We start from the raw sequence: 25,790 nt of genomic DNA, 5'->3' as shown, positions 1-25,790 counted from the left end.
TTTTTTAAACACAGCAAGTGGTTTGTATACGGAATGCACTGCCAGAGGAAGTGGCAAATGCAGGTACAGTTATAACATTAAGGAAGGTTTGGACAAGTACACAAGTGGGAAACGTTTAGAGGGATATGGCAGGCAAGTGGAACTAGTTTGGTTTGGGAACATGATCAGCGGGGACTTGTTGGACCAAAAGGTTTATTTCCATGCTGTATGACTCTAAGATTTGCTTCTTGCTAGCCTACAGTCATTTTTCATCACTGAAATTGTGTTTCTCGGTACAGCAGTGCTTTCAACCTCACACTTTAAAGGCAAAAGCTTTTGCTCACAATTCAATTCTCCAGCACTTCACTTCAACTCAGCAGTCCTTTGCCCCTTGTATTTGAGAGCTTGGATTTTTTTCTTTACGCAGTAGAGCCTGAACATCGTACCCAGATCATACTACTATACACCTTTAACACAGTCGCATCTAACTTTTTTTAAAAACTGGTTTGTCAACTGCAGCGTTCTTGATGTCAGGTTTCTTGATGTCTACTCCACAATAACTAGTGAAGCGAATGGCACAAACAATATTCACTTAATTCATTTAAATACATTCTTTCTTCCCATGTGCAATACCTTTGGACTTGCTTTGCACTGACTTTCACCAGCAATAATTCAAGTTGCACATCCATCCTCTAATACAACATTAGCTAGCTATCCATTACAGTCCCTTAAATTTGTTTAAGGTATTTGTATTGCCACTTATTGATTGTATCAAAACTATTTCAACATTTCCTCTTATTTTGAATGTTAGTAACACATGTAGTTAACCAAATTTCTTGCATTCTTGAAAACAGATTTCCTACTCTTATTCCCAACTCAAATGGCTCTCACTTTCATCGAATCCCTGCAAAATCAGATTTACTTCATACTGCTGATTACTCAACTCCCACCCCACTTAACATTCTTATGCAAAAACCACAGATTCGCAGGTGTTTTATTGGTTTTGACTCTCAAACAAACACTTGTTTATTATTAAAATCAAGTTTAGATTCTAAATCTCACGTAAAACTCCCACTTTCAATTTTTGTAATAATTGATATAGTTTTCGCAATGTACCAGTTTCTGAGATTATAGCCCATTAAAAAGACAATGGGGAAAAATTTACACGGTGAAATAATGGAGTGCATTCAAGGTTTTGATCTATTGTTTAGATTCAGAACATTGGGTCTTTAGCTGTACTAGATTCATGGCAGAATTTCTATCATATAAAAAGAAACTCGAGTTCAGTACAACTTTTCAGAATACTACTTGCCTGTCAGTTGTATCATTGCCTTCATTATCAAGCACGGAATCTTAAAAGCAGCATGTGTTCAGTCATGGGTAACAAATCATAAGTCAATAACCACAACAGAACATATCAACTGACAAGAGAACTTGAAATGAATTCATAAACAAAAGAATTCAAGACTCTAAACATTAATTAGAAACCGACCATTTTTGTGTTTTAGGTCTGATAAACATTCTATTCCAACTCCACAAAATGATGAATCTTAGATTTCATGCTTGAAATTCTAGTTTGTGTATGTAACTGTGCAGATCTTCTCACTGTCTTTCGTTTGTTGTAAGCTTGAAGAACTGGTATATGCACACTGCATGTGCATTGATTTAAAAAAAGGACACCAGGGCAAATTAAAAAAAAATACAGAGAATGGTTAGTGCGTCAAATGAACTGCCAGAGGAAGCGGTGGATGCAGGTATAGTTGCAATGTTCAAAAAACATTTGGATAAGTACATGAATATGAAAGGTTTGCAGGGATATGGGCCAAACACAGGCAGGTGGGACTAGTTTAACCGTTTGTTAACGGTTTCCATGCTGTCTGACTCTGCAAGACTTGTATCTTGTTTCAGATGGAAAATATTGTATATTAACCATTACACAAGTAAACAAGTTAACTATTCTGGCAGTGAAAAGTGATACTTTGGCAGATAGAGCTCAGCAACTAAATAGAGATTTGTTATTTGTTGGACCAAAGAACATTCTGAAAAGATAAAACGATAACGTAAACATCTCTGAAAAGTGACTAACAAGGGAAATTTGCAGCCTAGCTCCAGATTATAGCAGGTGCAAAGGAAAATATTTAATATCTGGAAATTTTAATTGGGTCGTAGCTGGGGTGATGCTAAATTACTTTAACTATGCACCATGTAACTGTAATCTACATATCTATTTTGATTGCATTTATTCACAGCATATGTGTTTCAAAGATTATGTATTGACAAATAGTGGCTATTTCTACACAGGATAAATATTTCAATGAAAACATTATCTCCTAACGCTTGATAAATTAAGATGACAACTCTGCATTCTAATATTCTCAATAAAACCACAAATCTACAGAACACAGTCAATGCAAGCCTACATAAGCAAGTTATGTTAAAGCGCTGCATAAAAAAAATTACAACTCTGGGCATGTCACCTGCAGATTAGTTTCTTGATAAAGATATCATAATTCTAAATTATCCTGTGGGAATGTCAGTGATCAAAGACACAAAATATATTAACTAGGAGTGAGAGCGCAGAACAGAAGCCCCCACAAAACTGCATCCATGTACAATATGAAAACATTAGAGTAGCGAATAATTGGATAGCTATAACCCAATTTGAGGTTTCAGGTACTAAATCATGTGTAACTTAATACTAATTTGTTATTTGGATAAATGGTAATACTACCTTGCAATCAATGACAGAGACAGAAGAACTAGTTGACTCATTATATCCCTTTATAAGATACTATGTAACCCATTGTAAAAAGTGTTTACTGGTGCACATAAGTTTAATAAAAAGTGCTTTCTAGATGACAATAGTGAAAAGCCCTTTAAAAGTTGCAATCCAATGCTAGAAAATAAATGTGAAGCAAGCAGGAAAAAATTACTTCCTATCATGCCAAATTGAGACACAGCATCTAACACTAGCTTCTTTACTGTACCACGGATATTTATATGAAGCAGTTTTTGAAATGATTTGTGTCTCATACTGAAGTTTCTAATTCTTAAAGAGAGAAAACAGTAAAATTGAACAATACCGTCCCTCAGAGAGGAAATGAAGTCTTGCTTCATTCAATTAAAACAGTAGGAGTGCAAGTGGGAAGCAATTCATTTGTGTAACGAGGAAAAGATTCCTCACAGCATGAATGTCAAGAACAAATGGAAAGCAGATAGACAACAACAGTGCAACAGATCACATACCCACACTGTCTTTTCCTGTCCATAACCAAGAAAAAAAAGGAACCTGATCAGAAAATCCACAACTTGCAAACCAGTTAGAGTGTCCCACTGACCAGAAATCCAAAAGCAGACCTGCTAACCTGTGCATTCAGCCACGGAACAGTGTGTGGTAACACAGGAAAAACAGTTTTCTTAATGGGGGATGACAGGAATATGTGGAGAGACGAACAACTTTATACAGATACCACTACATCACTTCTATTCAGCATTAGCACCATATGTATAAGATGTGAACTTCAAGTCACGTGAATATACAAATTAAGAATAGGAGTAGGTCAGTCACTCTTGCCTGCTCCACCATTTATCAAGATCACAGCTGATCTAATTGTGGCCTCTATGCTATACCCAATTTGTCGGTCAAGAATCTAACTCTAAATATTTAAGGCAACAATCCAGCCTCCATAGCTCTCTGGGGAAGAAAATTCACCTGATATAAATGACAGAGCCCTTGTTTTCAAACTGTATCCTCCAGTTCTACTCTCTCCCATGAGTACATATCCTTTCAGCACCAATCCTGTCAAGTCCCCTCAAGATCTTAAATATCTCAATTTTCGTTCTTTTGAACTTCAACAGATTCAGGCCCAAATTGTCTAACATTTATGAAGAAGATAAACCCCCTTCAGCCCAGGAATCAGGTGATAGAACTGACTCAGAGCGGTTTCTTATATATCCTTTCTTAAATGAGGAAAAGTATAGAGAGTATTCCCATGTGTGGTCTGACCAACACAGTACAATTGTAGCCAAATATCCCTACGTTTATATTCCAATCCCTTAGTAATAAACACTATTCATTTGCCTTACCTACCTAATTTTTCTAATCTTCCTTTCAAAAAAAGTGTACAAACTCAGTGTGACACATCATACTTCATCTTTTTGCCCACTTAAGTGTGTTTAAGTCCTTTTCATAGCTACCTCTGTTTTCAGAAGACTCAGCTATCATACATTCAGCCCCTTTACCCAAGTCATTGATATTGACTGTTAATAGTTGAAGCCCCCAGCACTGGTCCCTGTGGCATGCTATCATGCAAAGCCAAAAATTATACATTTGATCCTTCTGATTCCTGTTCACTTGCCAATCTTTTATTCATACTAAAATGTTAACCCCTCCACCACAAGCTCTTATTTTCAGTTTTATTCTTTGATGTGGCACCTGGTCAAACATTACAGATGTAACATATGTCAGCACAGCTGCTTTAATATTTTACAAATCTATGTGTATAAAGAAAAGATTGGATTGTGCTTTGTTAGTTGATGGGGGGGCATTGTACGTACAAATTTTAAACTTACTTTACTTTTTCACAAAACTACAGGCTTACAAGGCAAAATTCAGGTTTGGCTCTTGTCTTACAAGAGCAAGAGCAACAAAAATTAACTCTGACTCATGGGAGGAACAAATCCAATATCACAGAATCCCCACAGTGTAGAAGCAGGCCATTTGGCCAGAGTCCACATTGTACCTCCAAAGAGCATGCCACCCACTTCCAACCCCCCTACCCTATACATGTCTGAACTCTATGGGTAACTCAGCATAGCTAATCAAACTAACTTGCACATCTTCAGACTGTGGGAGGAAACCCACGCAGACATGAAGAGAATGTGCAAACTCCACATAGACAGTCATTCAAGGGTGAAATTGAACCCGGGTCCCTGGCACCGCAAGGCAGCAACACTAACCACTGAGCCACTGTACTGCCCCTAAACATCCCTTAAAACACAACACAATTAGGTACCATGTTTCAACTCAAGGATTCCTATTCTTGTAAAAGAATTCAGGTAGGTAAAACTTATTGTCAGCTTGATCGAAACATTGAAGTCACTGACTGAAGAGGGTACATATAAAAGAAGAAAAACCGTTCGGTATTCAAGGTTGAGCTGCACATAATGCAATGAAGCCCTCCGCCGAAGATGTGGCATAATCAGCTGAAAAACAAATCTCACATAGACACATTACAGCCTATGAAGATGACCATTATGATCTTAACTATAAATGAAACCATTCTTCAGTCACCGCATCAACTCCTCTATCTTTCAACTGATCTACCTCAATGAAAATTTCATCAGGGCACAAGCTCAGACAACTCACTTAACCTGTAACCTTTTCTGAACTTATCTTCTAAAAGCAATTACATATTCAGTCAAGCTCCTGAATGCATATGCTTTTGACCGTCATGAAACAAATCAAGTCAAAAGAAAGATACATGAAACTCAGAAGTAATCATAGCTAGTGCCTTTCATTGTGAAAACAACTACAGAATTTATGCAAAGTATCCATGGTCACCTGGCGTAACTTTGGTAAATGATAGTTTGCATTTCTTTCAGGCCTGCCAATGATTTTGCATTCAAATTGCAACCAATGATCCAGAGAATCATGGCACTTATGTTCCAACACTTTTAGATGATCAGAGTCTACTCTTCCAGCCAAGTCAAAAGGTGACATGTTGCAGATTCAAGGAAAACAATTATAAGTAAACCAAAGCAAGACATATTTCTTGAAACCAAGAATGTGGTCTAATTCAAGTTTAGACACAATCAACATGGGTATATGAAAAGGAAATCATGCTTACCAAAAAAGGCAGAGGAGCAAAAGTAGGCCATGCAGCCCATCGATCACCTCCACCACTGAAGATCATGGTTGATCTGATAATTCCCAATTCCACTTTCCTGCCTTTTCCCTTTCACCCTCACTTCCCTTACCGATTAAAAATGTATCTATTTCAACCTTGAATATATTTAGTGACCTAGGCTCAACAGCCCTCTGGTAGAGAATATCAAATTCACCATTCCCAGAAAGAAAAAAAATCCTCATTTGTCTTCAATGTGTGACCTCTCATTCTTAGATTATGCCCTCTGATCCTAGACACACTCAAGGGAAAACAACTCTCCATTGTGAAGAGGAGTCATACCAGACTCAAAATGTTAACTGTTTCTCTCACCAAAGACGCTGACCTGTTGAGTTTTTCCCCAGTTTTCCACGTTTGTTTCTCTGCACCTATCTCATCAAGCCCCTTGTATGTTTTAGGAAGGTCCCATCTCATCCTCCTAAACTCGTGAGTAGTTCAAGCCCCCAAGAAAATCCCTCCATTCTTGGGATCAATTTTGTGAACCTTCTCTGGACTACCGCCAATAACAGTATCTCTCTCCTTGGATAAGGGCACACCAGAATGGTTCACAAAAATTTGGTGCACAATGCACAGAAAAGCAACTTTGTCACTTTATCTATCTACTTTAGTTCAAGCAGTTTGTGAATTAAAATTTTCTAAAACATCGTCAAAATTCATTGTACTAATTTATTAGAATTTTTTTATTATTATAGAATCCCTAGTGTGGAAACAGGCCCTTCTGCCCAACAAGTCCACACTGATCCTCACAGCACCCACCCAAACCCATTCCCCTATAACCCACCTAATCTACACATTCCTGAACACTACGGGGCAATTTAGCATGGCCAATACACCTAGCCTGCACATGTTTGGACTGTGGGAGGAAACCGGAGCACCTGGGGGAAACCCACGCAGACATCGGGAGAACGTACCAACTCCACATGGACAGTCGCCCAAGGGTAGAATTGAACCCACGTCCCTGGCACTGTGAGACAGCAGTACGAACCACTGTGCCACAGTGCCGCTAATATATCTCATACTTTAGACCTTCAAATCATTTGCAATGATTCCCAAATGGAATCCTAGTTTCTTAGGAAAGCAATAGTTAGTATGAATCAAATATAACTGAAGGGTCATATGGACTCCAAACATTAATTACTTCTGTCTTTAAATTCTGCCAGACCTGAATTGTTGCAGCTCTATTTTAATCAAATTTAGACACTTGATACAAGCTTTCAAAAGATGCAACCAAGCACATGAAACCAGTGCTTTTGTCTGGACCAAGGAGAAAAGAATGTATGCCAAAACCTGAGAATATAAATCCATTTTCAGTAATTAACAATAGGTTCATCCCTCATTGTCAGAAACTGACAATGGAACAGGAGTGTAGTTTTGACTGCTAACTTTTTTGGTGGAAAAAAATTGACTTTGGTTGAAAAAGAAATCAGTGAAAAATATTTACAGCTTCTGCAAGGGTACAAACATAGCATGTTTGTTTTAACACTTGTGCTAACTTTCCCCAACTTAATGCAACAAATCTTAGATATGGTTACATTACCATCTGGTACTAGGTCACGATTAAGCCTTTATACTGTCATCACAAGAATATGCAACACCATCCCATTTTGTTCCAGCATCATGAGAGATATTAACTGGATAGCAATTAAGTGTACAGATATTTCCCAATTCTCGAGTAGAAGTAACAACCATTACTCTGGCTGATAGCCAACTTAGTACACATACCAAGAAAGATAAAGCAGAACCACTAGAGATTTAAAACAGTAAAACATTACACGAAAACCCTGACTAAAGCCCATGACGTTGCAACTCTCACCCTCGAATTCCGCGAATGCAAACAGGGTCATCTACGGGCAAATTTATCAATGCAGGATTGTAAGCGAATAGTGCAATAAAAAGTAAAACACAACTAATACTGGCCGTGAAAACAGAATGGTTTACTGCAAATTACCAGTTTGTTATTACAGAAGCTTTCAGTCGAATTCCCAACCTCCTGTCGCCCTTTAATTCACACACACGGTGCAGTCGCCGACCGCGAGGACTGAACGTGATACAGGACGAAGAACACGTAGAAAACAGAAACCAAATCTCGAAATACAAGCCTGATTATTGGGCAACCGTCAACACAGCCCTGAATACACAGAAGGTGCCTATGAAACAACTGTACAACATCAAGAGTCCACTCAGAATCTCGGGCTTGTCGCACGGTTTATTTGAAGCATGGCGGATTTGCATCCCATATGCATTTGCCCGATATCCTGATTAAAACAGACCGCAGTCACAAAAGCAATAGTCCCTCAGCCCCTGATGAGGTTGCAGCAAGCGCCACTTTCTTTCCCTTGCCGGAGATCTGCAGCTGCGCGCTGGTGGAGAGCATAGAGAGGAGGCGAGGGGGAGCCGCGGTGCGGGCTGGGAGTTGTAGTTGCCCTGCTGCCGCCCTCGGGACGGCCATGTTGGCCCGGTCCGGCCCCCCGCTCACATCCCCCAAACCCCCGGGAGCCGAGCCCGCTCCTCACTAGCCCTTCCCTGATCACCCAGACCAAAACTCTATCTGCGGCGAAGCAGCGTAGAGAGAGGTAATCTCACGTGTCAGTGGCGCCCCCCCCAACGATCATTTTTAAGAAGTCTCCGAAAGAGCGCTCGCTGCGGCCCCTTTCCCCGCCCCCTTTTCCCCTTTACCTCCTAAAGTCTTTCCAGTGTAATGGCCGCCCAGCTCCCGCGACCAGATCACTCTGTGGGGAGGGGTGAGCTGATGATCTCTTCTCGCGAGAGTAACCGTCCGTCCCCAACCTTGCAGCCCACATCACTTCACGAAAACACCGCGGGCGACTGTCGGCCAATCCCGTTGAGTCCCGTCTCAGGGCGTGAACGGAGGGTGGGACCCACGCCGCCCCGAAGAGCGAGTGGGCGGGGCGATACCCAGGGATCGCAGCTGTTGGCCACGTGACGATAGGCCGCGCCACAGGACAAAAAAAAGCCATTCGTCACGTGATCTACCCCAATCACGGCCCATATTTCTGGGTGGCCGTTATTTCTGGCGGGAAGGTCGCCATTTTGTGGGACGGAATCGGGGCGAGGGAGGTGAATTTTAAAAGGAATAAATTGCTGGAGAAATCTAACATACTTGCCAGTATCTGTGTGGAGAGAAACCGGTTTAATATTTCGAGACTAGTGACTCATTTCAAGATTGGAAGGTTCTGTAGAAGCATGAAATTGTATTTCTCTCCTTCATACCCTCCTCACTGCTCCTGATTTTAGAAGAGTGTAAGCTACCTTCCCCCATCTTCCCAACACTCACCCCTCTCATTCCCTTAGTTGCATGAACTCTTCACTTGCAAATTTCCTGTAGCGAGGCCAAAGCTGAGGGGACATTTGATGGAAATTTTCAAAATCCTAGTGCACGTGACATTAAAGGCTATTCTGCTCTAGATCATAAGGGGTTGAGACAGTTGAAAATAAGAAACTGTTCCCACTTGTGAAAGAGTTGTGAACGAGAGGGATAACAAGGTGTAGAGCTGGATGAACACAGCAGGCCAAGCAGCATCAGAGGAGCAGGAAGGCTGACGTTTTGGGCCTAGACCCTTCTTCAGAAAATTCAGAACGAGAGAGTGCTGCTCCTTAATCTCCAAGAAATGTGCATTTCTGAAGGTGTTGTTTGTGAAGGGTTTTATAGTGGAAGTAAATGTGAAGTGTGAATTTTCTGGTACAGTGTGCAGTTAGGGTCTGGAATGTCATTTTGGAAAGACCCTGGATCATTCATATCATTGAATGCAGACAACCTGAATTTGTACCTTTCCTGCATTGATAGTGCTCTAAGGACTGGTTAATTGACTGTGATATGCGCTGTTTGAAGCGGGAGAATGGACTGATGCATTTTCTGTCTAAAGAGGAATAAGAAGTTGTTCAGAAGAAGGATCACAGGACTTGAAACATTAATTTTGTTGTTTCTTTCTCTACAGGTGCTACCAAGGTGCTGACTTTCTCTAGCATTTTATGCTTTTGTTTGTTTAAGAAGAATTTGACCCTGGATTGGCTAGTATGCCCCTTTGACACTAACACACAGTGGCAGCAGTGTATGCCATCAGAATGTACAGCAGTAACTTGCCAAGACTCTTTCAACAAGACCATGATCATTACCATCTAGAAGAAAAGGGCAACAGGTGCAATGGAATACCACCAAGTTCCCTTCCAAACCACTCACCATCCTGACTTGGAAATATATTTCCATTCCTTCACTGTTGCTGAGTCAAAATTCTGGAATTTCCTTCACAAATACCTTTGTGGATTTACCTACACCCTGTGGACTGCAGTGATTCATAAAGGTTGTTCACCTCCACCTTCTTGAGGGCATTTAGGGATGAGCATTAATTTCTGGTTTAGTCAGCAATGCGTATGTCCCATGAATGTATTTTTAAAATGAAATTGATACACAACCAAAACTATAATGGGCATTGGTTTATCTGGTTTTGGGGTTAGGAACTTTCAGAAAGGATATTTTGACACTGGAAAAGGTGTACTAAACAGCTATTAAAGTCATTGATTATAGGCAACCTGAGATAGAAGGAGAGACTACAGAATCTGTTAGCTTAAACAGGAGGAGACTCAGCAGAGATTTGTTTGTTATATTCAGGATCCTCATACAAATACTGCCCAATTGAATGGTTGACTGGCAGAAGGAACAACGGTGAATGAACATCAGATTAATCGCAGAAGAATAGAAGGTGACTGGATTGATTCAGTATGGTAATCTGACATGCCTACGCTTCACATTTATGTGGAGTTTAGATGTTTGTAGCTCCTCATTCACTATCTGACTGTGCTGCTCCTTCATCTCCAAGAAATGTGCATTTCTGAAGGTGTTGTTTGTCCAAACTGCATACCTTTTTTTCTACAGCAACATCCTGGACAAGGAGTTTGCAATGTCTGCTGATACATTTGAGCCTTTAGCAACAAGAGAGGCAAGGGAGTATTGGAGATCATTATCACTCTCTTAGGAATCCCAGAATATTTACAGAACAGGAGACAGCCATCCGACCAAGCCGATCTGCACTGACTATCTGAGCATTTTGACTTGGATGTCAAACCCCTATTTTTTGCCTAAAACTCTACACGTTGGTCAATTATTTCAATAGAAACGATACCCTCTTGAAAGTCTCATTTGAACAGACACATTTTGGTTGATGAGATGGCGTCAGGCAGCTTCATTGATTCATTAGCAGTTTTACTTCAGATTGCTTTAAGAGCTCTTTTGAACTTAAAAATGTATTGTGTATTTAATTCTAATCCACATCTTGATGCCAGTATTTATTAGCATTTCATGGATCCCAGGAGATGGGTTAGCATTTAAAGAATATTCTTAAGAGTATGCTGATATATACAGGGATTGTTGAGAGTGTGTCACTGTTTACAAGGGTTCCCTGGGAATGTGTCAATATTTACAGCAGTATGTTAGGATTGTGTCTTGTTTACAGGGAATAACTAGATTTGTGATTATTATAAGGGGTCTCTAAATACAGACACATTCTCAGGAGATTGGTAGGATTGTGCCGAGCTTTATAGGGATCTCTGGGATGCTTTAATATTTACAGGGAATCTCTAGGAGTGTGTCAGTATTAACAGTGAGTTCCTATAAATTCAAAGGGTGTGAAGATGAATGGTTAAATTAGAATGGGCAAATAGGTTAAAAGGTAAGAGCAAATTACTGCAGATGTTGGGATCTGTACTAAAAATAAAAAATGCTGGAGATCACAGCGGTTCAGGCAGCTAGGATTACAAGTATCTCCAGGACATACAATATTCCTCGGACTGCTGTTTCTTTCTTCCCTCAGTACTCCACCGTCCCCACCCTCCACTATTGCATAAATGCTGCCCCCTCCAGACTTCATGTCAGCTCTGATGAACAGTCATCTAGACTCAAAACGTTAGGTTGCCTTCTCTCCATGGATGCTGCCTGACTCGCTGTGATCTCCAGCATTTTTTGGTTTCAGGTTAAAAGGTAATGTGGCCAAGAAGCAGTGCCATTTATTTAAGGAGATGTTTCAGAATGCTCCACAGAGTTGTATTGAGAAAGAAGATGCTACAAGAGGATGCACTATCTGTGAGAGACTCAGCCTAAGGCTACATTTTGGTATGAAAAGTGCTGAGTCTCCTTCAGATTAAACTGGGGGGGGCGGGGGCGGGCGGGTGGGTGCGGTATCTCTTCTTATATGAGCATCAATGCTGCTGTAACGCAGTAGAAGCACAAGTGATTGCCACTAGCAGGATGTTGCTGTCAAGCCAAAACGATATTCTGCCTATTATACAAATGAGTAACATAGCATATGGGTTTCAGTACTGGTGTGATGCCAGGTATGGAGGCCATACATCTCTCAAATTAACAGATCAAATCAAACAGCATATTCCTTCAGTTGTTCACTGCACCAAGGTATTGAGTATGCCCAAACAGATTACATTTGCAAAACTCACAATCGTATCTAACGTTAGATGTAATTCTGCAATTGGGAAATATTTGCTAAACAATCCCAAGTGTCCAAAAAGTAATGCTGAGAACCAGTTTAATTTGTCTCCAGCAACACCTTATTTTTTATTTTTTGTAATTATTTCTCTGCCTCATTTAGTCGGATTATAGGTCATTCCTTTGCTTGTTATTCAGTTGTTGACACTTTACTCACACTATCTAACGTTCCTAGTCATCTGCAGAGACTTATTATTCGACAGTCCACTCACACGAGTTGTATGATCTTTTGATCTCTCTGCCTATAAATTCTGCATCTGCGTGCTCTTCTCTCTCACTTCACCTGACGAAGGGACTGTGCCGTGAAAGCTTGTGATTTCAAGTAAACCTGTTGGTCTTTAACCTGGTGTTGTGTGACTTCTCAGTTTGGAATAGTTAGTTGAGCTGACAGTGTGCAGTATTTGTGTAAACTTGATTCTACGTACACGAATGTACAAGGCACTATTCTTTGCAAACAGGAAGAATGTTGTTATCGTGCACCGATAATTGTGACTAACTATTCCACAAGTCATCACAAAATGTATGTATGATAAAGTTCCCACTGAGACTACCAAAAATCAAATTGTCTGACTGCTACCCAGGATGAAAGCACCAATTCCCCACCAGTTCCTCCACCACACCTGGTACCTTTCCCTGCAACCACAAGAGATACAATGCCTCCCCTCCAACCTCCATCCAAGGCCTCAAACAATCCTTCCAAATCTGGCAGAGATTCACCTGCGCTTCATCCAACCTTATCTGTTGTATCCGTTGCTTTCAATGTGGTTTCCTTTACATCAGGGAGACCAAATGCAGACTCGGGGACCAGTCCGCACGCAACAATCAACCCAACCTTCTGGTTGCCATCCATTTTAATTCCCCCTCCCACTCTCCTGACGACTTGTCCATCTTTGGCCTCCTCCACTGTCAGAGAGTGGGGCCAAACATAAACTGGAGGAACAACATCTGATATTTTGCCTTAGAAGTTTACAGCCCAATGGCCTTAACATTGACTTCACCAGCTTCAAAATCACTCCACCCCCAGCCTTATCCCATGTCCGTTCCTCCCCCCCTGACCTGACCTAACCTGCCTATCTTTCTACTCACCTATCTGCTCCACCTTTCCCACAGACCAATCACAATAGCCCCCTACCTACATCCACCTATCACCATATCACCTAGCCTTCTCCCCACCTCATACCCTCCCTCTATTTATTTCTGGGGTGCCCTTCCCCTCCCCAGTCCTGACAAAGGGTTTTGGCCCAAAACGTTGCCTTTCCTGCTCCTCTGATGCTCTCTGACCTACTGTGCTTTTCCAGCTTCACATCTATTGGACTCTGGCTTCCAACATCTGCAGTCCTTATTGTCTCGAAAGCAAACCTCACTTACTTTCTTCAGTGTCAGAGAAAATAAATATTTTTTTGTAACACACAACTTTATGAAGAACTGTAAAAAGGTTTTTAATTTATGAAATTTAAACTATACCCTTTCAAAATCCAACATAATCACATATGCATGCAATCATGAATAGAACAGATAAAATACAAAGAGTAAATTATGGGTGAAACAAAAAATAGAGACAGGGTAGACAAAATTCCAAAGATTGAAAGTCCAGACCACAAAGTGAGATCTCTTCCTTTTTCAGTCCTTTTGATTTTTGTATTGCTGAGATTGTAGTGTCTGGATGGTGATGCTAGTCCTTCAATTTGATGGTTCAGAAGCTGAACTTAGGTTTTGTTTTCATGAATTCTTTCTTTTAAGCTTTACAAAGCTTTCTGACTTTATCCCCACAACAAGAGAGAGGAACGTTGTTTGTACGCTTTGAATGTTTTTACTCTCTATTGCTATTGGAGCTTAAAACCTCGAGGAGTGTGCAGTTTAACCTTTCAGTGGATTGTTACTAGGTAGATTTTTCTTAACGCAAAAGATTCTTGGTGATTTCAGTTTTGATTTCCCCTTTTTTTGCTTCCAAAAACTAGCATTGTTTTGGACAGCTCAGCAATATGTAGTACTTGATTTTCAGCAAAACCTTTTTGTTTTTCTGTTAAAGCAGTCTAGCTCCCAAATCAGGCCAAGCAGCATCATTTTTCTGAAGAAGGGTCTAGGCCCGAAACGTCAGCCTTCCTGCTCCTCTGATGCTGCTTGGCCTGCTGTGTTATCCAGCTCTACACCTTGTTATCTCAGATTCTCCAGCATCTGCAGTTCCTACTATCTCTCGCCAGCTCCCAAATCAGTTATTACTCTGAAAAAAAAGAAAAAATATGTGGTGTCTTACAATACCATGCCTATTTCAATTCAACTACATAGGTAACAACCATTTTTTTGGTTTATTTTTCAGGGCAAATCCTTGCCCAATCAGAGTTAACCTGCCAGGTTTATAATCTAAACACATTTTTGGCAATTAACTGTCAATTATCATTAACTGGTGCATTCTGAATGGCATTGCTTCAACTAACACAAGTGCACTTGTCAACCAGTCATAATTCTCCTTTCACATATTATAAATGTTGTTTTCTCTTTTCTTTGGTCATTATTAGAAATTGTCTTGCTGTGTGCAAGATGAAAAGCTTCAACAAAATTTATTTGGCAATTGACATAATAGTTTTTAGAAGTAGTGAAATGGAACAGATTAGCTTAAGTGATTATTTGTTGCTTAGAGGATGAGACTGAAAAAAAAAATCAAGGTAAACAGAAATGTTAAGATTTTCAACGGCTGTTTGATGTATGTCTTCATTGTAGAGGGCACAAAAAATATTCTCAAGAATTTTGGAAAATGAGAAGCAGAAAGAACTTAAATCCATCACAATCGCTAGAGAAAAATACCAGGAAAAGTAATGAAACAAAGTGCTGACAAGTACTTTGGATCGGATGGCCTGCATCTGAGAGTCTTAAAGAAAGTGGCTGCAGAGAAAGCGGATGGATTACTTGTAATCTTCCAAAATCCCTGGATTCGGGAAAGATCCCAGCAGATTGGAAAACCTTAATGTAACACCACTATTAATGAAAGAAGGGAAGCAGAAAACAGGAAACTAAAAGTGAGAGGGGCCAGAATGATGTGGCTACAGCAAGAAATTTGGGAGAATTGTGTAAGAAGTCAAGTGAAGCCTGTAATGATGTTGGGAGCAACTAGTTGTGTTTTCCAAGAGTTTTTGATGTCAAACAGATTCTTGCCAGATCTAAGAGGAATTATTGCTTGTTGTCAGCTGAATTAACTGCAGATCTCATCTCACTAATATGAAGCCTCTTATAGCCTGCCGCAAATGAACTAGACACAGAGAAATCTTGGCTTTGAAGTCTTGAGTGTATACCTGGCGACTCCATGGGTAGTGACTGCACAGAACCTGGCACTTGCCAGCCTATTTGCATAAACATGGCACTTCTCCAATCCATCTATTGTACATTTCTCCACTTTAAGCTGTACATTGGGGCGAACCAGCATATAGTATTGCAATGCTGCTGCAAAGACACTTTATGCACAGGGACAGGCACCAGCTCATGGATTCGAAGAGGCTGCATGTCAGGGCTGTTCACATGCTTTCTTAGTGCTCATTCATTTTAAGCCTACTTAGATGTTCACAGCATCTGCCATTGTGTGCTTTCCCCCCCTCAGCTACAAATACCAGGCTCACAGTAATTCTTTCTTGTCTTGTTGTTCAACACAGACTCAAAACCAGGTGGCTTGTCATTGTTGTCAGCAGCCCTCAGTCAAATCGAGAGAGTAAGCCTTTAGTCAGACCTCCCAGCATTGTAAGGACAGCCTCCAGTACCAGTCCAGAACTTAAACACAGTCAGCTGCAGGGGGCAGTCAGGGTCATGATCCTGTAATAAGGGGTAAGTTGCTGAATGTTGGGCAGCCAACCAACTGTTTTGGATCTTCTCCTGTACCTTGTGAACAAGAGTTATTAAAAGAGGTGAATGGGGCTGGCACAGCTGTTAGTGCTGGGGTGGTTGCAAGTGATGAGCTGTCTTGTGCAAATGAATAAGCAGTGCAAAGACCATGCAGTGGGGTCGGGGGTGAGAGTAGTTGTGGGAGCAGTTTGGGGCAGGTGAGAGATGATGTTTAATGCAATAGGGAGAGTGGTAGAGCCTTGGTGGGAGGTGGTTGCAGTAGCAGAGTATGAGATATCAGAGAGCAGATGGTGGAACTTACTGTGGTGGGCAAGCTCAGCTTGCTTCTGCTGGAGTTTAGATGATGAAAAAGCAATTTGATTTAAACATAAAATTATGAAACGTCTAGACAGGGTAGATTTGGAGTGGATGTTTCCTCTTATAAGACAGTCTGGGATAAACGTGTCATGTTTTAAAAATTAGTAGTTGCCAATTTAAAACATAGAAAGCAAAGTCATTTCTCTCAGGGTTATGAGTCTTTGGAACTCTCTTCCTGCCTAACGTGGTGGGAACCATGTCCTTGAATATTTTTAAGGTAGAGGTAGATAGATTTTTGTTAAGCAAGGGTTTGAAAGGTAATCAGGGATAGACAGGAATGTGGATTTGAGGTTACAATAATATCGGCTATGATGCCAGAGCACGTTTGAGGGACTGAATGACTGACTCCTTCTGATTCATGTATTCATATGCACAAGATAACACATGAAGTTGGAGTGTTTATTTTTATTCATTCATAGGAATGTGCTGCTGGCTAGGACAACATTTATTGCTCACTCCTAATTATCCCCAAGAATGTGGCGGAGAGCTGCCTTCTTGATTCACTGTAGAATTTGTGGGGTAGGTACACCGACATTACTGTTAGGAAGAGAGTTGCGGGATTTTGAGCCAGTGATATAGTTACAAGACAAGGTGGAGTGAAGCTTGGAGGGCAGTTGGTGTTCTCATGCATCTTCTGCCTTTGTACTTTTAGCTGATTGGTCACAGAATGATACTAGCATGGATAGAGAATTAGCCAAGTAACAGAAACAGATTCAGGATAAATGGGTCATTTTCAGGTCAGGCTAACTAACTGGTGGATTGCCATTCGGATCAGAGCTGGATGAAGGCACAGACTGTACTGTAACCAGATCTGCTGGTGATACAAATCTAGATAGGAGATCAAGTTGTAAGGAGTGTACAAACAGTCTGAAAGGTATATAAACAAATCAAGTGATTGTGCAAAAACTATTGGCAGGTGGTGTAAAATATGGAAACATGTAAGATTGTCCACTTTGGCTGGAAGATTAAAAAAACAGAATGTTAATTAAATGTAGAGGCAATAGAGGCAACAGGATTTTGATGTCTTTGTACCCAAATCATAAAACATTAGCAAGAACGCCAAGCACTTAGAAAGCAAACAGTAAGTTGACTTTATTGCAATGGGAATTGAATATAAAAGTAGGGAATTTTTGCTGCAGCTGTGAAGGCAATTGGTGAGTCTGCACATGAATCCCTTACTTCAGGACAGATTTACCTCCACTTGAGTCAGCTTAGAAAAGGTTCACTGGACTGATTCCTGGGATGACAGGGTTATCATATGAGGGAAGGGCTTGCACTCTTTGGAATTCAGTAAAACAGGAGGTGATCTTTTTGTAATATACACCATTCCAAGAAGGCTTGGCAGGGTAGATGCTGGGAAGATGTTTCAACTTCTGGATGATAAAGGGGGACACTCCCTATGTTGAATTTCAAGTCTGTCATTTAAGATGACAATGAGAAGGAATTTCTTGTCTCAGAGACTCAATAGTCTTTGGGATTTTCTTCCAAGGGGAGAAGTGGAAGCTCAGTCATTGAATATATTCAAGGCTGTTAGATAAGATCTTGTCAGAAATCACACAACACCAGGTTATAGTCCAACAGGTTTATTTGAAAACACAAGCTTTCAGAGCTTCAGTCCTTAATACCTGTTGAAGGAGCAGTGCTTGGAAAGCTTGTGTTTTCAAATAAACCTGTCGGACAATAACCTGGTGTCGTGTGATTTCTGACTTTGTCCACCCCAGTCCAACACCAGCACCTCTACTTCACAGATAAGATCTTGATTGAGAAGAGAATGAAGGGTTATGGGAACCTGTAGGAATTTGGATTTGAGATTACAATCAGGGAGGTTGAACAATGTTGAACAATCTTGTTGAACAATGGAGTAGGTTTAAAGGGCTGTTTAGCGTAAGCCCTGCTCCTCTTTCTTATGATCATATTTGTCAGTATTTACTGGGGTTTCTTGGGAATGTATCAATATTTGAAGGGTCCTCCTAGGAATGTGTCAATATTAACAGGGGTCCCTTGGGACTATGCCAATATTTAAAGGGGATTACTCAGACTGTCAATAGTTCCTGGGTGTCTCAATAATTACAAGGCATTCTTGGAACTATCTCCTTGGGAATGTCAATATGTGAAGGAAATTCCTGGTTGTGTATCAATACTTACGGGATATCTCTGGGAAAGTATCAATATTTGCAGGGTATCCTTGGCATTGTGCCAGTATTTACAGGGCTTCCCGGGTATGTGTCACTATTTACGGGGGTGGTGGGTGTCGTTGGTATTCCAGTATTTAAAGGCGATCCTTGCGAATATCAGTATGTGCTGGGCAGTTTTTAAAATCTTAATTAACATCAATTATCCTGTCGAAAACGGACCACAGTTAGAGTCACGCAATAGAAGGGACACGCAATACTGTTCAGCACCGTTCAGACAGGACTCTCCCAAGAGGATGTGAACAAAACACAAATCCTGGTGGAAATCCGCTGAAACTCAGAGAAAGGAGCTCCCTGACGTCAGCCTCAGCAGCCGATCTTTTTCTGAACTTCCTCGTCGTTAACACTTCCTGTACTTGAGCTGTTGCTTGTTAATTACTTGACATAAACCAACGAAAGCAGAGACCGAAGGAAACTGAAGTATGTAGATTCATCCTTCTTGCTTTTACTAATGAATTGGACTGTGTAGAATGAATAGGTAATTGTATCTGAGAAGAGAGAAATTGATTTGGAATTTAAGCGCTGGAAGCGGTGAAATTAACAAAAACATATGTTCCCATTTTGCAACAAGCATCGCGTTTGGCTTTTCATTCTGACAGTGCATCTCGTCTGGGGATTTTTTTAAAAACTGGATCCTTGGGTTTAGTGACCGTTGTTGGTTATGGGTGGTGCGACATTTCAGGAGAGGTGTTTTGCGTCTAATGTATAATTCATGTCCGGCTGTGTTCCGTACGGGATGTTGGTAAAGGCGGGTTTATTTCCGTGCTGGTTACATTTATTATCACGTGTGGATCAAGGGTTGAATCGTACACCACACTGTTTCTAAATGTTACAGTGCCCCAGTTCCCAGTATCTTAGGGAGCCAGACATGGCTCCAGTTACAGGGCTCACTTTCACATTTTGTGAGTGTGTGTGTGAGAGAGAGAGAGATGTGTTATATGCATTGTGCCATCGCTTGGCTCCTTTCATGATCTTGGCCACGTTTTTCCCACCCTTGCTTCTCCCCCATCCCCTTTTTTGCCACATTCCACACGGTTCCGTCCCCACCTCTTTTTCCTACTTTGCTGTTGCCCCTCCTCCTGTCTTCTCCCCCTCCCCCTATCTACTGTAGTCTCCTATCAAACTCATCTCGTCCCCCATTCAATCTTTGTATTTTTTTTCTAAAGTTGAACATCAGTTAGGGATGATGTGGAGGTGCTGGTGTTGGACTGGGGTGGGACACAACACCAGGTTATAGTCCATCAGGTTTATTTGAAAACACAAGCTTTCGGAGCTTAACGCCTGAAAAAGGAGAGCGGCTCCAAAAGCTTGTGTTTTCAAATAAACCTGTTGGACTATAACCTGGTGTTGTGTGATTTCTTGAGTTAGGGAGGCAGTCAAACTGATCAGATTTATGCAGCACATCCCTGTTAGTTTTGTATAGATGAGTTAGGATGGCTTAGGATGAGTTTTGGCAGAAATCACTTCAAAAGTCCGCATCTGCATCATGTGAGGAGTATTTGGAGCCCATTGTGCTCTACTAGAAAACTTGCCCTGAAGCACTCACTGCATTTCTTTAAATAAAACTTGTTCAAACAAAACCTGCCCCATCTTGTATTTTTCACAATTCCTTTTGATAGTCTTAACTGCTACCCATCCCCCTGAACAAAACTGATGCACAGATATAGTGTTTGAATTCATAGTCGTAGAGTTATACAGCACAGAAACAAACCCTTTAGTCTAACTCATCCGCGCCGACCTGATATCCAAAATTGATCTAGTCCCATTTAGCCCATATCCCTCTAAACCTTTCCTATTTGTGTACCCATCCAGATGACTTTTAAATGTAGTCTTACCTACCTTCACTGCCTCCTCTGGCAGCTATTTCCATACACACACCACCCTTTGCGTGAAAAAGCTGCCCGTCAGGTTTCTTTTAAATCTTTCCCCTCTCACCTTAAAACTATGCCCTCTAGTTTTGGACTCCCCTAGGCTGGGGAAAAGACCTAGGCTATTCACCCTATCCACGCCCCTCATGATTTTATAAACCTCTATAAGGTCAGCCCTCAGCCTCCTGATGTTCCAGGGAAAATAGCCTCAGCCTGTTCAGCCTCTCCCTGCAGCTCAAACCTTCCAAACCTGGCACCATCTTTGCAAATCTTTTCTGAACCCTTTCAAGTTTAACAACATCCTTCCTACAGCAGGAGGACCAGAACTGAACACAGTATTCCAAAAGTGGCCTATCCAATGTCCTGTACATTTGCAACATGACCACCCAACTCCTATGGTCAATGCACTGATCAATGAAAGCCCAGGTCAACTAGGAATCTTCATTACCCATCACTGGCCTCCCTTACTGTGATCACCATCAATGTTTGTCAAGGATAAAATTCAATTTTGCACCTCCAGTCATCCATTACTGATTTGCCACATTGCAGACAGCCATGCAGTACTTCACCTCAATGACTGATCATTGTGTTTGGAGTGGGAATTTGGGAGTTTTGTATCAATATGTGCAAACTCAGTAGTTGTGGGATCATTGGATAAGCACCAATGATCAAGTTGTCCCCTCCCCCACCACACTAACTGAATATTAAACTCTACAGAGCACTCTGACCTGGGACTCAGAAAGTTAGTGTTGACTGTCTTGATGGTAGTGTGTGATTTTGAAGATGAATGTTATCTTTGTTTGAAATTCATTAGCACATATTGTGTAGGAGACAATTAGATAAGCATCAGAGACTAGATAAATTGAGTCTATTCATAGATCCACTTTTTCTCATCCCCTACAATGCAGGAACATGTCCAATTACTGTAGATCCTATTACAATTCTCATACCCAATCATAAATCAGACATCAATATTAGAATAAAATAAAAAAACTGTGGATGCTGGAGATTCTGAAATAAACAAACATCAGAAATTGCTGGAGAAACTCAGCAGGTTCTGGCAGCATCTGTGGAGAGAAAACAGAATTAATCTTTTGAGTTCAGTGACCCTTCTCCAGAACTCAGTTCAAGATTGGAAACCTTTCTTAAGTCTTGTGCAATGTCACCACAGGAGGAATATTTCCCTATCGTGCCATATAATATTTTAAAATAAAAATAACCTCAGAGACTCTGTATTCTGCAGAATTTTTCTCAAACTGATGAGGAACATTTCATTGCATAGAATAACTTACAATTTACACCTCAGAAACAGGCAATCTGGCCCAAATGTCTGTTTCATTGATTTTTCATTTTGTGATAAATGTCAATTAATCTTGTTGAAGATTTAATTCCTGCTCGCTGATGAACAGTATTATCCCTCTTATTTAATATTGAAATTCACTATCTGTTTCAAGGACTAAAGGTCACAATCCTGCTCTGTTATTATAAGTCATCCACTTTATTGAATATCTTGGTCAATTTCCTCACCAGTTATATTGCAGAGTTTCCAACAGCTTGTGTAAGTCGCACAAGACCATGTGCTGAGCAGGAACCATTCTGTGAAACTATTCATGTCCTCCTGGATGGGGCATTGACTGTATTTAAGAGAAAATCATAGAAGCCCTACAGTGTGAGAAATGTATCAACATATCATATCGAATAGTGAAGCAGTCTGAATGGGCTGAATGGCCTAATTCTGCTCCTATATCTTGCGGCCTTATGAGGCCTTGTTCGATGTCTCATATGAAAGGTGGCATCTTTGAAAGATCAACAGTCCCTTCGGATTGTCAGCCTAAAGTAACTGCCTATCTCTCTTGTGGGGCATGAACTGACAGCCTTCTGATACAGAGGTGAATCTGCTACCCACTGAATTAAGCTAACTTTGGATCCAGAACTTTTTTTTCATTTTAATCTTGTTTATATGTTAGTGTGATTGGGTGAAAGACAGATTTTGAATGCTGGCAGAAACAGAGGAAGCTTCCTCCCACTTCACATAAGCCTACAAATGTTATGCTACTGTTAGTCTCATCCTCTGCAACTTAAATACTGAGTTACCTCCATTTTCCCAAGCCTTTCAGAATCATACAGCACAGAAATAAGTGGTTCGCTTGTGCTGACTCTTTGAAAGAGCAATACAAATCCCCGCATCTTTCCTCGGACGTCTTCAAATTCTTTCTGTATTTTAAAAAAAATCATCTTGTCAAGAATGTTAAACTATGTCCTCCTATCCACTTGGTCAGAAGTCAGACAACACCAGGTTATAGCTCAACAAGTTTATTTGAAATCACAAGCTTTTGGAGCGCTGCCCCTTCATCAGGGTCTGACTTCTGACCTTGTCTACGCCAATCCAACACTGGCACCTCCACATCTCTGATCCACTTGTCAGCAGGAAGTGTTTCTGTGAGAACACCTCAGAATTTTGAACTCCTCTATCAGTGTCTTCTTAACTTTCTCTGCTCTAAGACCTGTACAAATACATAAGATCATTCACATTAATTGGTATAAAACTTAAGTATAGTCTTCACCATATTAATAAGGAAGATTAACTCCATTCAGGTGAGAATGGACACTGAACATGAGGTCGATCTTCTAATTGAAGAGATTCGTCGCCTTGGATCTACAGGTCAGTGAATTACGGAGGCTTCTAATTCCTAACAAAGTTGTAAAACATTGTTTTGAACTTTCTTTTTAAGTATATGTCTTAGACCTAACAATGCAGTTCCACTGAGGATAAGAATAGAAAGCATTGGCCATTATATGCATCTAATATAAATAAATAACAGGTATGATCACCTTTGGTTTCTTTTAGGCTGAAATGTGGCATGAGGTAGGGTGAAGGAGGCCTGGAAGGATTAAGCCAAAGGAAATTAGATTCAAGTAAATTGTTGGAATGACGGGCTAGCATATACACAATGGGCCAAATGGCCTTCTCCTGTACTCCAAATATAACTGAAAGGCAGAAGAATGACATGAGCAGTGTGGTAGAAATATGGAGGCCATACTGGAATTAGTCAATGGACCGTTATCAAGACTGTTAATTAAATCAGCTATTGTGGAGCCCAAAGGGTCCTGATAATAATTCAACTTACAATGTACATTGCACAGATACAATACAACCATTGCTCTTCCCTCCATACATCCTACAAGTATTAGCCTTGATTTCTCCCTCTATGCTCAGACATTAATTAAGTAGAACTGGAAACTGCACCTCGTAGGAGATTGGAGCGACTTTTGAAAAAGCTCAATAACAGAATCAAAGCTAAAGTTTTAATTTCTTTTGCCAATAACTTGCCTTGGTTATGGCAGTCTAGTGTTTGTGCATGGTACCTGCCTAGCCAGTTAGAAATTGAGGCTTCAAATTCTGAATTCAGTGGCTGAAACACACATACGATCGGTCAGATAGTGTTAAAAACCTAAGTGATTTGGAACCATCTTTCAGGTTCAGAAATCTCCCAGTCTAGCCCACATATAACTCCAGACCCCTGTGTATAATTTAGTCTTAATGCTCTTACTGCATTCTCTCAATTACAGTAGATGAATGGATAATCCAATTGAATTGTTTAAGATAATGAAGTGATTTGATGAGATAATTAGATAATTAGCATAAGTTCCTAGCTGTTCACTTCTTTATGTTTTCAGAAAAAGTGTACTGCGAATCTTCAGTCTTCCCCAAAAAGCTGTTGAGACTGAACGGTCAATTGAAAATGTATAAACTGAAAAGATTTTTATTAGGCAAGAGTATTAAAGGTAAGGAACTAAGGCATGTAGATGGAGCGAAGGTACAGATCCCAGCTGTGATGTAATTTAATGGCAGAAGGAGCTGAATGGCCTACTTCCGATCCTAAGGTGTGAAGTTTCTGGTGGGACTGCATAGGATGGGTTTTGTCTTGCTAACGTCAAACTGTGAAAGCACTGTGATACGGGTTACGGATCAGACCATGCAGTATGGGCTGGCTTTGACATTCTACTATCCTTATACTATGTCCAGGTGAAGATGGTAAAATTAGGGTGAAATTTGGAGTTCTGTTCGCCGATGACAAATGCGCCAATCTTTTTGAGGCCCTGGTTGGGACCCTGAGAGCTGCAAAAAGGAAGAAGAAGATTAGCTTCGCTGGAGAACTGCTGCTTCAAGGAGTTCATGATGATGTTGACATTGTCTTAGAAATTGATTGAAGATGGTCTAACTCCAGGTTGCGGCTGCAGCACTAGCAACACCTGAAATCTCTGGGATGAGTTTGTAACCAGGACTGAACTTGAATGTGCTATGAAACCTCAAGGTGGACATTTTTTTACATGTAATTTATAATAATGTTAAAATCTTGGATTTCTAATTTGTGTATTTGAGTTGAGTTGTGTTGGAATCCACAGCAATAAAATAACATTTGTCTGCCAGGTGGATGCATTTTTAAATCGTCCTTTAAGAAATAAAATAAGTTTCCTAGATCTCTTTACCAACCCTGTACTGACACATTACCTTACTTGATTGACATATATAAGACATACAACACAGAAAGCACCATTCGTCCCATCCAATCAATGTCGGCATTAAGCCTACAGGTGAGTAAATATTTACTGTCCCTGATCCTGTATCCATTTATATTCGTTTTCCTTCCTGTCCAATTGAGCCTTTAAAGTTAACATAGTGACTGAGGCAGAAAGTTTCAGGTCAATTCCACAACTTTGTGCGTTGAGGAATTTCTTCTGCCTTCTTTCTTTTTCTAAAGCTCTGACATTCCACCTGAACTCCAACAAAGAGTGAAGCCTTCCTTCTGGAAACTTTGAAAGGCATTGGATGAGTATTGGGTGGAAGGTGTGGGAGAAGGGACAGAGGATGGGAGGAGGAATGGGACAGAGGATCAGAGAAGGGTGTGGGAAGAGGGACAGGGGATGGGAGGGGAAGCAGAATTGGGAGGAGTGTGTGGGAGGAGGGACGGGGAATGGGAGTAGGCTGTGAGAGACAGGGAAAGTGGATGGGAGGAGGGATGGGGGATTGTAGGAGGTTATGGGTGGCAAGACAAGGGATGGGAAAAGGGTGTGGCTCAAGGGACAAGGTGGATTGGAGAATGGTGTGGGAGACAGGGACAGGGAATGGGAGGAGGATGTAGGAGGA

At 40.8% G+C, this 25,790-nt stretch overlaps 1 protein-coding gene across 1 annotated transcript; it reads left to right on the top strand.

Annotated features, from left to right (window-relative positions):
* Nucleotides 1-18,906: 18,906 nt before the first annotated feature.
* On the top strand, nucleotides 18,907-25,072 carry abracl (ABRA C-terminal like). Its single transcript, XM_020518401.2, has 3 exons — nucleotides 18,907-19,193; nucleotides 23,237-23,303; nucleotides 24,669-25,072. Exons 2-3 carry the CDS (start codon nucleotides 23,243-23,245, stop codon nucleotides 24,851-24,853), a joined length of 246 nt encoding a protein of 81 aa, XP_020373990.1. The 5' UTR covers nucleotides 18,907-19,193; nucleotides 23,237-23,242; the 3' UTR covers nucleotides 24,854-25,072.
* The last annotated feature ends 718 nt before the right edge of the window (nucleotides 25,073-25,790 follow it).

This window comes from Rhincodon typus, chromosome 9 (genome assembly GCF_021869965.1).
Source record: "Rhincodon typus isolate 14 chromosome 9, sRhiTyp1.1, whole genome shotgun sequence".
In the NCBI taxonomy this organism is placed as follows: Eukaryota; Metazoa; Chordata; class Chondrichthyes; order Orectolobiformes; family Rhincodontidae; genus Rhincodon; species Rhincodon typus.
The sequence above is the reverse complement of the archived record's forward strand: the minus strand, read 5'-3'. Positions and strand labels throughout refer to the sequence as shown.